This window comes from Bombina bombina, chromosome 9 (assembly GCF_027579735.1).
Source record: "Bombina bombina isolate aBomBom1 chromosome 9, aBomBom1.pri, whole genome shotgun sequence".
Lineage (NCBI taxonomy): Eukaryota > Metazoa > Chordata > Amphibia > Anura > Bombinatoridae > Bombina > Bombina bombina.
This window is the reverse complement of record NC_069507.1, coordinates 117,871,621-117,885,381: the sequence shown is the minus strand read 5'-3', so window position 1 is coordinate 117,885,381 and position 13,761 is coordinate 117,871,621. Positions and strand designations below refer to the sequence as shown.

At 39.4% G+C, this 13,761-nt stretch overlaps 1 protein-coding gene across 1 annotated transcript in view; it reads right to left on the bottom strand.

Moving 5' to 3' along the window:
- Positions 1-1,232: 1,232 nt before the first annotated feature.
- The window catches only part of TNKS2 (tankyrase 2), a 107,819-nt gene continuing 95,290 nt past the window's right edge, over positions 1,233-13,761 (bottom strand). The window contains exons 3-8 of the mRNA XM_053692919.1: positions 5,343-5,438; positions 3,690-3,726; positions 3,418-3,493; positions 1,993-2,087; positions 1,370-1,436; positions 1,233-1,253 (exon numbers count right to left, since the gene is read on the bottom strand). Of these exons, the coding sequence (XP_053548894.1) occupies positions 1,233-1,253; positions 1,370-1,436; positions 1,993-2,087; positions 3,418-3,493; positions 3,690-3,726; positions 5,343-5,438 (392 nt within the window). The remainder of the gene's footprint in view (positions 1,254-1,369; positions 1,437-1,992; positions 2,088-3,417; positions 3,494-3,689; positions 3,727-5,342; positions 5,439-13,761) is intronic.

Here is a 13,761-nt window from a genome sequence, read left to right as displayed (position 1 = left end):
ATTAAATGGCTTACCGGTCCCCATGAGGGGAAATGACAGCCTTCCAGCATTACACAGTCTTGTTAGAAATATGGCTAGTCATACCTTAAGCAGAAAAGTCTGCTAACTGTTTCCCCCAACTGAAGTTACTTCATCTCAACAGTCCTATGTGGAAACAGCAATCGATTTAAGTTACTGTCTGCTAAAATCATCTTCCTCTTACAAACAGAAATCTTCATCCTTTTCTGTTTCAGAGTAAATAGTACATACCAGCACTATTTTAAAATAACAAACACTTGATAGAAGAATAAAAACTACATTTAAACACCAAAAAACTCTTAACCATCTCCGTGGAGATGTTGCCTGTGCAACGGCAAAGAGAATGACTGGGGTGGGCGGAGCCTAGGAGGGATCATGTGACCAGCTTTGCTGGGACTCTTTGCCATTTCCTGTTGGGGAGGAGAATATCCCACAAGTAAGGATGACGCCGTGGACCGGACACACCAATGTTGGAGAAATAGTACAACTCCGGTACCATTTAAAATAAACTTTTGATTGAAGATAAAAAACTAACTATATTTCACCACTCTCTCTTACTACCTCCATGCGTGTGGAGAGTTGCAAGAGAATGACTGGATATGGCAGTTAGGGGAGGAGCTATATAACAGCTCTGCTGTGGGTGTCCTCTTGCAACTTCCTGTTGGGAATGAGAATATCCCACAAGTAATGGATGATCCGTGGACTGGATACACCTTACAAGAGAAAAGAGATATATACTTACCATAAGACACCCATCCACATATAGCAGACAGCCAAACCAGTACTGAAACATATCAGCAGAGGTAATAGTAGAGGAGTGTAATGTTGATCTGTAAAGGGAAGCAGCAGATGAATCCTTGCGACTGAATTTACAGAGAGCCTTATGAAAAAAAATTCCCATAGGTGAAAACATTTTGTCATGAGGCAACACTCCCTTCACATCCCTCAGACAGACAAACACTGTATTTAGAGAGGAACTGGGCTTCAATATCCTTAGAAGTGCCTTTCACTGAAGAATCAAGCATATCATGCATCACCACCTCCTAACGAAAGGCAAAGTTTTTAAACTGAGGTATGAGTGAGGTGGGCGGGGTATTTATAGGCTTTTGAGGTTTGGGAAACTTTGCCTCATCCTGGTAGGAATGTATATCCTATTCGTAACAAGCTTGTGGACTCTCGCCACCTATATGAAAAATCTACGAAGTTTTAGTACCTTACATATTAAAAGAAAAAACCTACAAGAACCGCATTGAATATGCTTTTAGTATAACCTGAATAAGTTTCTAAGCACTGATTATTAATACAGCATCTCATATGTGCAATCTTACTTTTATATATAAAATATACAAACCTTCACAAGAAGTTCTGTTACTTCATAATGGCCATATGAGCAAGCATTGTGAAGTGGCACCAAATCACTGCAACAAAATAAAACAAATAATGATCATTACATTTAATGGAAACAGATCATTCACTTCAATGGTTCAAAAATAGAGGATGTATACTCCCTAAAAATATACTAAACAATTTTTCCTCTTTTATGAATCGGATAGAGCATGCAATTTAAGCAACTTTCCAATTTACTCCAATTCGTAAGTTTTCTTCGTTCTCTTGGTATCTTACTTGAAAGCTTAGGAGCCGGACAATTTTAAGTTTAGTATTTGGGTAGTGCTTGCCGATTGGTTGCTAAACCAATCGGCAAGCACTATCCAGGGTGGTGAACCAAAAATAGGTTGGCTTCTAAGCTTTCATTCCTGTCTTTTCAAATAAAGATACCAAGAGAATGAAGAAAATTGATAATAGGAGTTAGAACTTGTTCATACTTGATTAGAGGTAAAGCATCTGATACAGAAAACCAAATGCCATCTACACACTTATTTAATTGCTCTATTTATTAAAAGATAATTTCACATTATACTGTACAATATACAAACAGACCAGAACTAGTTCATCCACAATGCCAACAAAACATACCCTTTATCCTTAGCTTGAACATCTGCCCCATGCTGAAGTAACAATTGGACAATTTTCACTCTGTTATAACCTGCAGCCAAATGAAGGGGTGTTGACTGCAATTAGAAACATATGCAACTTTATCAGTATTTGAAATGGGGAAACTAAACTACACAAAGGGCTATTGAACACTACACAAAAATGAAGCCTATTATGCATTACCATGTAGCATAAGTATATTCAGTTAATTGTATTTATTTACCTTTTTAAAAAAATGGTAAATTAAGGAGCTTGAAATTTTTAAATAAACCATTGTCTATGAAGTTCATTGGGTGCTCTCATTCCTCCTCATCAACTGATGCACATGAGCAGAAATTGGGCAGAGATGGAATATGTATAAACATTGGTAATTTACATGTGCACACACCACAAAGAAAGAATCTTATTGGGACAAGCCCACATGTGAAAGCACAAGGGCACTTTGCTGCACTCTGACATGCTAAACCCAGCCCCTGATGGGGAGCTAGCAAATATTTTAAAGGGACAGGATACTCAAATACGCTGTACCATGTAAAATAAAATGTTTGAAAATGTTGTGAAACTAACAGAAAGTGTATGATTGCACACAATTGAGTCCTGTTAACTTTAAAGGGACATAATACTTATATGCTAAATCACTTGAAACTGATGCAGTATAACTGTAAAAAGCTGACAGGAAAATATCACCTGAGCATCTCTATGTAAAAAAGGAAGATATTTTACCTCACAATCTCCTCAGCTCAGCAGAGTAAGTTCTGTGTAAAAAGTTATACTTCACCTGCTCCCAGCTGCAGGTAAAAATAAAAAAAAAAATGAAGAAATGAACAGCAGCCAATCAGCATCAGCAGTGCTGAGGTCATGAACTCTTACTGTGATCTCATGAGATTTGACTTAACTCTCATGAGATTTCATAGTAAGCTTCCTTTACCCGATTGGTGAAATAATATGAGAGTTCACGAGGGTCATCCCCTAAGCTGTCCCAGGACAGACACACTAAAATGCTGCTTAGAAATCCTTTACAATGGGAGGTGGCTACTGAGGAACTTTTGAGGTAAAATATCTTTCTTTTTTACATAGAGATGTTCAGGAGATATTTTCTAGTCAGCTTTTTACAGCTATGCTGCATCACTTTCAAGTGTTTAAACATTTGGGTATTATGGCCCTATAAATCAAAGTCTGTAAATTAAAGTATGAAACAACAACAACAACATTTTGTAATGTTTCATTCTGGTACGTTTTTGGACATGCAGCAGTTTTGTTTTTTTCTAGCTTTGGCAACTTTTAAATATTTAATACACCTATAAGGCTTAAGTGTCCCATTAAATCCCATTAATGCAACAAAAGCAACCTTCATGCACACAACCACACAGAGTTCCTCAAAAAAAGTGCTTAAGAACAGAATATTACCTTTCTTCCATCACTTGCATGAGAGTTAACATTTAGGGGTGTTAGCAAAGCCATCATTTTCTCCTCATTTCCACTTCTTAAAAATAAACAAATCATGTTTTAGAAAACAAATCTGACCCATTTAAGGAGTTCCTGCAATTATTCCAAGAATTTTACAACTAGACATTTTTTAAACATTTATAAAGCTTTTGCACAATCCTAAAGTAAATTATCTTGAAAAGAAAAATATCAAATTAATAACTATATAATAATTTATTTTAACCACTACTTACCTAGCACTTTCCAAGAGTTCATCTTTCTTATATTCACCTACAAAGATTAAAACAATAGGTTTACTACATCCTATGCATGTGGAAACATACACTACAGGCAGATTTTTATAGCAGAAATAAACTATGCCTCTTGAAGCACAGCAAAAAACACAAAAAAGGAGAGAACTTATTTCCAAACAGTTAAATAAAATTAATATAATAGAGTATTTTTATATACAGTAGCTCCCCCATATCCACGGATTCAGTTATTCGTGGTTTACGCACCCAAAAAAACTTAAATGTAAAATATGATTCCTCTCTCTTTATCCTCTGTACCCATGTTGGCCCGCTTTACTGGTATCCAATTAGCCTCTAGTGTTCTCTATGTCTGCATTCATTGCCGCATTATTATCGTTTTGCTTAATAACGGTCACAAAGTGCAAAGCCTGCTAAGGTCGATCAGAAGTACGGCATATAGGGTTCCCTATTTGCGTTCTTCGGGTATCCACGGTAGGTCTCGGAATGTATCAACTGCGGATACAGGGAGACTACTGTAATTTACTTTGAGAGAAAAACAAAAGTCATGTCCTTGATGTGTTCTCACCCAACTCTATTTGCATCCTAAAAAAAAAAATATAAGTGTGGACTAAGCTGGATTTTTTAGTGATGGAGAGGCACATTAAATTGAATTAAAATTGCTCAAACCTTGAAATTATTACAATATTAATATTCCCTCTCCAATTTCTTCTGATCACCACACTGCGCACACAGCAACAAATTATTTGTTCATTATTCAAGAATTTTAAATTTATCAACTAATCCTGCCCCATAATTCTGACATCTTAGAATGATGTAGGTGTAGAAAATGTGTGATAATACTCCTTATGTTAGATAATGCAAATAGTTAGGTATGACTTATGCAGAGCTCAGCAGTGCTTATATGTTTTACAGTAAACCGCACTTCTTGTTGCTTGCAATTTTAAAACATGAGAAGCACTGAAAGGGCTAAGAAGTGAAATGCTACCAACTGCTTACTGCCCTCAGTGTGGCCTAGGCCACTGCAAATTTGTACTATATGAAAATACACTCCCAGCCCAAACAGAAACAAGAGACCTAATACCACAAGACTTAAAACCAGTTTTTACATGGACCATCTCACATGCAGTTCCCCTCACGCTGCTGGTTTCCCTTCCGCAGCAGAATCCCTCACACCGCTAGTTCCCCTTCCGCAGCAAAAACCTCACGCCGCTAGTTCCCCTTCCGCAGCAGAACCCCTCATGCCGCTAGTTCCCCTTCCGCAGCAGAACCCCCTCAGGCTGCTAGTACCACTTCTGCAGAAGAACCCCCTCAGGCTGCTAGTACCACTTCTGCAGAAGAACCCCCTCAGGCCACTAATTCCCCTTCCACAGCAGAACCCTTTATATTTCCCCATACAACACAGAACCCCTAATAGCACCAGTTTCCCTTCCGTCATTGAACCTCTAATGCAGCTAGATCTCTTTCCCCTGAAAACCCTCTCATGCAGCAAGTTCCCCTTCTACTGCAGAACCTTGTGTTTTTTTTGTAAAATAGCATGGTATTTCTGAGGCTGTACAGCACAAGCATACTATTGGATTTCCATATCCCTTTAATAACCGGAGCTCAAGATGCACTAGATAAAAAGGCAGTTTTTACCTGTAAGCACTGCTTTTGCTGATGGGTCTGATAAATCCAAAGCTGTCCTGTTATCTGTGTTTCGGATGGTTGGATCAGCGCCATGTTGAAGGAGAACTTTAAAATAAAAATAAAGATTTTCGATTAAAAAAAAAAAAAAATATATATATATATATATTATATCTTACAGCTGCAATGAATAATGAGATAAAGCAAGAGCATTTGCATAGTAACATAACATAGTAGATAAGGTTGAAAAAAGAAAGAAGTCCATCGAGTTTAACCTAAACAAATCTTAATATACTTACAAAAATGCTCTAGTTGAGCTTAAATTAATTTGTTTTTGTATTAGACTGGTCCCCAAAATTGCACTCCCTACTCAAGGTGAGGTCCTACTAAGGATTTATATAGTGACTGAATTATACTTTCCTCCCTTGCATTAATGCCTCTCAATACATGCTAGTATCTTATTTGCCTTAGAAGCTGCTGCCCTGCACTGTGCACCCATCATTAGCTTGTTATTTATTACTACTCCAAAATCCCTTTTCTCCTCTGTTTGGCTAAGTATAATCCCATTTTAATAGATTGCCTGCTTATTTTTTACTTCCAAAAAATAGAACCTTGGATTTTTCGGTATTAGATCTTATTTTCCATTTAACCTGCCCAATCTAATTTTTCTAGATCCCCTTGTAAAGCAAGTTCATCCTACCTTAACCTTATGAACTTCCACAACTTTGTATCATCTGCAAAAATAGAGATGTTGCTTTTTAAGCCTTGCTCCAAGTGATTAATAAAAATATTAAAGAGAACATGGTCCAGTACTGATCCATGGGGGACGCCACGGATTACCTTTGTCCAATCTGTGTATGATCCATTTACTACTACTTGTTGCTCCCTATTCTTTTATCCAGTTTATCCATGAGCTAACATTTCCAGCTATTCCAAATCCCTTAAAGAACTTGTATTGTTTACAAAGATAGATAATCCCTTTATTATCCATTCCCCAGTTTTGCATAACCAACATAGTTATATATTTATATGTTTTACCTCTGTGATTACCTTGTATCTAAAAGCCTCTGCACTGCAGACTGCCTCCTTATCTAAGTGCTTTTGATGGACATGCAGTGTAGCCAATCAGTGCAGACCCCTAAAATAACTCCACGGCAGTGAGCACAATGTTATCTATATGACACACATGAACTAGTACTGTCTAACTGTGAAAAACTTTCAAAATGCTCTGAGCTAAGAGGCGGTTTAACGGTTTACAAATAATTTTGAGCCCAACTAGGTTTAGCTTTTCAAAAATACCACCAAGGGAACAAAGCAAATTTAATGACAAAAATTAAATGGGAAAAGTTGTTTAAAATTGCATGCCCTATCTGAATCATGAAAGTTTTATTTTGACTAGATTGTACCTTTAATTGTGTACATTAATCTCATGTGGCACTGTATCAAACGCCTTTGCAAAATCCAAATATATCACATCAACTGATTCTCCTTTATCCACATTTTTACTTCCTCAAAGAATTTAATTAGATTAGTTTGACATGATCTATTTCTCAAAAAAATATGCAGATTTGAACTCAATCTTGTTAACACAAATATACTCATCAATATTATCACTTATAATACCTTCAAGTATCTTCCAAACTACTGATGTCAGACTAGCTGGTCTATAGCTTCCTGGATCAGCCCTGCTTCCCTTTTTAAAAAGCTTTACGCCAGTCCTGGGGTACTATGCCTGAGGATGAGTCTTGAAAAATTGAGTAGAGGTTTGTCTCTCCCCTAGTTTTTATAAGAATGCATACTCCCAAGTGAGCAAACACCAAATGTTAAAGGACCACTTAATGAAGTAGAATGACATAAATTAACAAGTGCATAATAAAGAGACAATGCAATAGCACTTAATCTGAATTTCAAATAAAGTAGATGTTTTTTTGACAAATTTATTTTTTTCTCCCATTATCCGGCCCCCTGTATCATGACAGACATCAGCCAATCACAGTCTAGTATACGTATACCCTGTGAGCTTGTGCACATGCTCAGTAAGATATTGTTCTCCAGAAAGTGTGAATATAAAAAGACTATGCAAAATTTGATAATGGAAGTAAATTGGAAAGGGTCTTAAAACTGCATGATCGATATATATGATGATATTTCCTGTCATTAGGAGGTAATCAAGAATCCTTACAAAAGCTTTAATCCCTTCCACCTCCTCTCTCCACTCAGTTTCTATATAGTCGAGCAGAGGAGACACAAAGGGTAGGAAAGATAGAAAAGCAGGGTTAAAATGTGCAAATAAGAAATGATGCCCATATAGTAAAAAACCTGGGCGAGTCCTATGGACTCATCATCCAGATTTTTTTTTTTTATCGGTAAGTATGAATTTTGTTTTCCATAGGTGTCGATAACATGTGGGATACAATACCCAAGCTGAGAGTCCATGTTAAGGATGGGTGGAAAAACTGATGGCAGTTCCAATTTGCTGGACACTGCAGCCTGAATGACTTTCCTGCCAAAACAGCTTCGGAAGCAACGAATAGCAAAATGATAACATTTAGAAAAATGTATGGAGAGAGGACCAAGTTGCTGGTTGCAAATCTATTCAAGGATGCGTCATTTTTGAAGGACCACGTAGTAGATACAGACCTAGTAGAATGAGCAGTCACTCTTATTGGAGGTGGGTTTTACTGCAAGCAAGTAAGCCTTACGAATAGTCTGCTTAAACCATGATGCCAAAGGCACCACTTTCTGGGACTCGAAAAGTGGACAAACAAGCTAGACGTCTGTCAAACTTTTTTCTTCAGGCTACTTAAGATTTTAAAGGTTCTGACTGCATCAACATTATGTAGTAGGTGTTTCTTAAAGTTAGAATGATTTGGGAACAGAGAAGGAATGACAATTTCCTGATTAATATTTTATGAAGACACAACCTTCTGAAAAAATCCTATTTAGTCCGGAGAACCACTTTATCCTGATGAAAAAATCAAAAAAGGGTGATTAGAAAAGTTTCTGATTTATCAGCTTTGTCTTCTGGAGGAAGAAATGGCAAGAAGAAAGAGAACCTTCCATAATAACTTTAGGTCCAGAGAATGCATAGGTTCAGAGAGGGGGGCCACCTTGCAGAACACAAAGAACCAGATTGAAATTCCAAGGGGGAGAAATGGGTCTAACAGGGCGAATTCTGACCACGGCTTGATCATCAGGCCAGCTTCTTGAGAAACAAAACAAATCTGACCCAATAAAGAACTAGTTGATAAACCCTTATCAAAGTCCATCCTGAAGGAACTGAAGAATTCTGGGGAATTCCAAGAGAAACCTCTAGAAGAACACCAAAGAAAGTAAGCTTTCCAAATCTTATGATAAATTCTCTGCATGACAGGCTTTCTGGTTTGCAGAAGAGGAGAGATAAAATAATCTGAGAAACCTCTGTTTTGAGAACTAGGTGTTTAACCTCCATGCCATCAAAATAACAATTTATGCTTACCTGATAAATTTATTTCTCTTGTAGTGTATCCAGTCCACGGATCATCCATTACTTATGGAATATATTCTCCTTCCCAACAGGAAGCTGCAAGAGTCCACCCACAGCAAAGCTGCTATATAGCTCCTCCCCTAACTGCCATATTCAGTCATTCGACCGAAAACATGCAGAGAAAGGAAAAACCATAGGGTGCAGTGGTGACTGTAGTTCAATGAAAAAATTACCTGCCTTAAAGTGACAGGGCGGGCCGTGGACTGGATACACTACAAGAGAAATAAATTTATCAGGTAAACATAAATTATGTTTTCTCTTGTTAAGTGTATCCAGTCCACGGATCATCCATTACTTATGGAATACCAATACCAAAGCTAAAGTACACGGATGATGGGAGGGACAAGGCAGGTACTTAAACGGAAGTTACCACTGCCTGTAAAAAACCCTGTCTCCCAAAAATAGCCTCCGAAGAAGCAAGGTATCAAATTTGTTAAATTTGAAAAGTATGAAGCGCAGACCAAGACTCCGTCTTGTAAATCTGTTCAACAGAAGCCACATTTAAAAAAGGCCCAAGTGAAAACCACAGCTCTAGTAGAATGAGCTGTAATCCCTTCAGGAGGCTGCTGTCCAGCAGTCTCATAAGCTAAATGAATTATGCTTTTTAACCAAAAAGACAGAGAGGCTGCTGAAGTCTTTTGACCTCTCCTCTGTCCAGAATAGACAACAAACAAGGTGAACGTTTGATGAAAACTGTAGTAGCTTGTAAGTAAAACTTTAAAGCACAAACCACGTCCAATATTGTGTAATAGACGTTCCTTCTTTGAGGAAGGATTAGGATACAAGCATGGAACAACTATCTCTTGAGTGATGTACTTGTTAGATACCACCTTAGGAAAAAACCCAGGTTGGTACGCAGGACTACCTTATCCGTACGAAGGACCAGATAAGGAGAATCACATTGTAACACAGATAACTTGGAGACTCTACGAGTCGAGGAACTAGCTACCCAAAAGGAACTTTCCAAGATAAAGATTGATATCTATGGAACAAAAAAGGTTCAAACGGAACTTCTTGAAGAACCTTAAGAATCAGGTTTAAACTCCATGGCAGAGCAACAGTTTTAAACACAGGCTTGGATCTAACCAAAGCCTGACCAAATGCCTGAACGTCTAGAATACCTGCCAGACGCTTGTGCAAAAAAATAGACAGAGTAAAAATCTGTCCCCTTTTAAGGAATTAGCTGACAACCCTTTTCTCCAAAACATCTTGGAGAAAAGATAATATCCTGGGAATCCAGACTTTACTCCATGAGTAACCCTTGGATTCATAACAATCAGATATTTACACCATATCTATGTTCAATTTTCCTAGAGACAGGCTTTCATGTCTGTATTAAGGTATCAATGACTGACTCGAAGAAGCCATGCTTTGATAACATCAAGCGTTCAGTCTCCAGGCAGTCCATCTCAGATTGATTCTATTTAGATGGTTGAAAGGACCCTGAGGTAGAGGGACCTGTCTCTGAAGCAGAGACCGTGATGGAAAGGATGACATGTCCACCAGATCTGCATACCAGGTCCTGCGTGGCTACGCAGACGCTGTCAAAAACACCAAAGTCCTCTCCTGCTTGGTCTTAACCTCCGGAGGAAATCCCACTCCCCCGGAAGAAAAGTCTGACGACTTAGAAAATCCACCTCCCAGTTCTCAACACCTGGGATATGGATAGCTGATAGACAAGAGTGAGTCTCTGTCCAGTGAATTATTGTAAGACATCTAACATCGCTAGGGAACTTCTGTTCCCCCTTGATGGCTGATGTAAGCCACAGTCGTGTATATTGTCCGACTGAGTATGGATGTACCTCAGAGTTGCTAACTGAGGCCAAGTCTGAAGAGCATGGAATATCACTTCCAGTTCCAGAATATTTATTAGAAGGAGGGTCTCCTCCTAAGTCCACTATCCCTGAGCCTTCAGGGAGTTCCAGACTGCATCCCAACCTAAAAGGCTGGCATCTATTGTAACAATTGTCCCATCTGACCTGCGGAAGGTCATACCCTTGGACAGATGGACCCGACATAGTCACCAGAGAAGAGAATCTCTGGTCTTTTGGTCCAGGTTTAACAGAGGGACAAATCTGTGTAATCCCCGTTCCTCTGACTGAGCATGCATAGTTGCAGCGGTATGAAATGTAGACGTGCAAACGGTACTATGTCCCTTGCCGCTACCATTAAGCCGATTTCATTCATGTACTGAGCCACCGAAGGGCGCGGATGGGATGAAAAAAAAAAAAACACGGCAGAAATTTAGAAACTTTGACAACCTGGACTCCGTCAGGTAAATTTTCATTTCTACAGAATCTATCAGAGTCCCTAGGAGGGAAACCCTTGAGATTGGGGATAGAGAACTCTTTCCTTGTTCACTTTCCACCCATGTGATCTCAGAAATGCCAGTACTACGTCCGTATGAGACTGGGCAACTTGGATGTTTGACGCCTGTATCAGGATGTCGTCTAAATAAGGGGCCACTTCTATGCCCCGCGGTCTAAGGACCGCCAAAGCGACCCCAGAACCTCCATAAAGATTCTTGGGGCTGTAGATATCCCAAAGGAAAGAGCTACAAACTGGTAATGCCTGTCTAGAAAGGCAAACCTGAAAAACGATGGTGATCTTTATGCATCACAATGTGAGGATAAGCATCCTTCAAATCCATTGTAGTCCTCTATTGACTCTCCTGGATCATAGTTAAGATGGTACGAATAGTTTCCATCTTAAATGACGGAATTCTGAGGAATTTGTTTAAGATCTTTAGATCCAAAATAGGTCTGAAGGTTCCCTCTCCTTGGGAACCACAAACAGATTTGAGTAAAAACTCTGTCCCTGTTCCTCTCTTGGAACTGGATGGATCTCGCACACAATGTAAGAATGCCTCCTTCTTTATCTGGCTTGCAGATAATTGTGAAAGGCGAAATCTCCCCTTTTTTTGGGGGGGAATCTTTGAAATCCAGAAGATATCTCTGGGATATAAATTCCAATGCCTAGGGATCCTGGGCATCTCTTGCCCACGCCTGGGCAAAGAATGAAAGTCTGCCCCCTATAGGATCCGTTACCGGATAGGTGTCCGTTCCTTCATGCTGCCTTAGAGGCAGCAGCAGGCTCCTTGGCCTGCTTACCTTTGTTCCAGGTCCGATTGTCTCCAGACCGCCTTGGACTGAGCAAAAATTCCCTCTTGTTTTGCCTTAGAGGAAGAGGATGCCACACCTGCCCTGAAGTTTTTAAAAGGTACGAAAATTAGACTTTTTTTGCCCTTGATTTAGACCTATCCTGAGGAAGGGCATGACCTTTTCCTCCAGTGATATAAGCAATAATCTCCTTCAAACCAGACCCGAATAGGGTCTGCCCCTCGAAGGGAAGTTAAGTAGCTTATTTATTAAAGTCACGACAGCTGACCATGATATAAGCCATAGCGCTCTGCGCGCCAGTATAGTAAAAAAAACAGAATTTATGTTTACCTGATAAATTACTTTCTCCAACGGTGTGTCCGGTCCACGGCGTCATCCTTACTTGTGGGATATTCTCTTCCCCAACAGGAAATGGCAAAGAGCCCAGCAAAGCTGGTCACATGATCCCTCCTAGGCTCCGCCTTCCCCAGTCATTCGACCGACGTAAAGGAGGAATATTTGCATAGGAGAAATCATATGATACCGTGGTGACTGTAGTTAGAGAAAATAAATCATCAGACCTGATTAAAAAACCAGGGCGGGCCGTGGACCGGACACACCGTTGGAGAAAGTAATTTATCAGGTAAACATAAATTCTGTTTTCTCCAACATAGGTGTGTCCGGTCCACGGCGTCATCCTTACTTGTGGGAACCAATACCAAAGCTTTAGGACACGGATGATGGGAGGGAGCAAATCAGGTCACCTAGATGGAAGGCACCACGGCTTGCAAAACCTTTCTCCCAAAAATAGCCTCAGAAGAAGCAAAAGTATCAAACTTGTAAAATTTGGTAAAAGTGTGCAGTGAAGACCAAGTCGCTGCCTTACATATCTGATCAACAGAAGCCTCGTTCTTGAAAGCCCATGTGGAAGCCACAGCCCTAGTGGAATGAGCTGTGATTCTTTCAGGAGGCTGCCGTCCGGCAGTCTCATAAGCCAATCTGATGATGCTTTTAAGCCAAAAAGAGAGAGAGGTAGAAGTTGCTTTTTGACCTCTCCTTTTACCAGAATAAACAACAAACAAGGAAGATGTTTGTCTGAAATCCTTTGTACCCTCTAAATAGAACTTTAGAGCACGAACTACATCCAAATTGTGCAACAAACGTTCCTTCTTTGAAACTGGATTCGGACACAAAGAAGGCACAACTATCTCCTGGTTAATATTTTTGTTAGAAACAACTTTCGGAAGAAAACCAGGTTTAGTACGCAAAACCACCTTATCTGCATGGAACACCAGATAAGGAGGAGAACACTGCAGAGCAGATAACTCCGAAACTCTTCTAGCAGAAGAAATTGCAACCAAAAACAAAACTTTCCAAGATAATAACTTGATATCTACGGAATGTAAGGGTTCAAACGGAACCCCTTGAAGAACTGAAAGAACTAAATTGAGACTCCAAGGAGGAGTCAAAGGTTTGTAGACAGGCTTGATTCTAACCAGAGCCTGAACAAAAGCCTGAACATCTGGCACAGCCGCCAGCTTCTTGTGAAGTAAAACAGATAAAGCAGAAATCTGTCCCTTCAAAGAACTTGCAGATAATCCTTTCTCCAAACCCTCTTGTAGAAAGGATAGAATCTTAGGAATTTTTACCCTGATCCATGGGAATCCTTTTGATTCGCACCAACAGATATATTTTTTCCATATTTTATGGTAAATTTTTCTAGTTACAGGCTTTCTAGCCTGAATAAGAGTATCAATGACAGAATCTGAGAACCCACGCTTTGATAAAATCAAGCGTTCAATCTCCA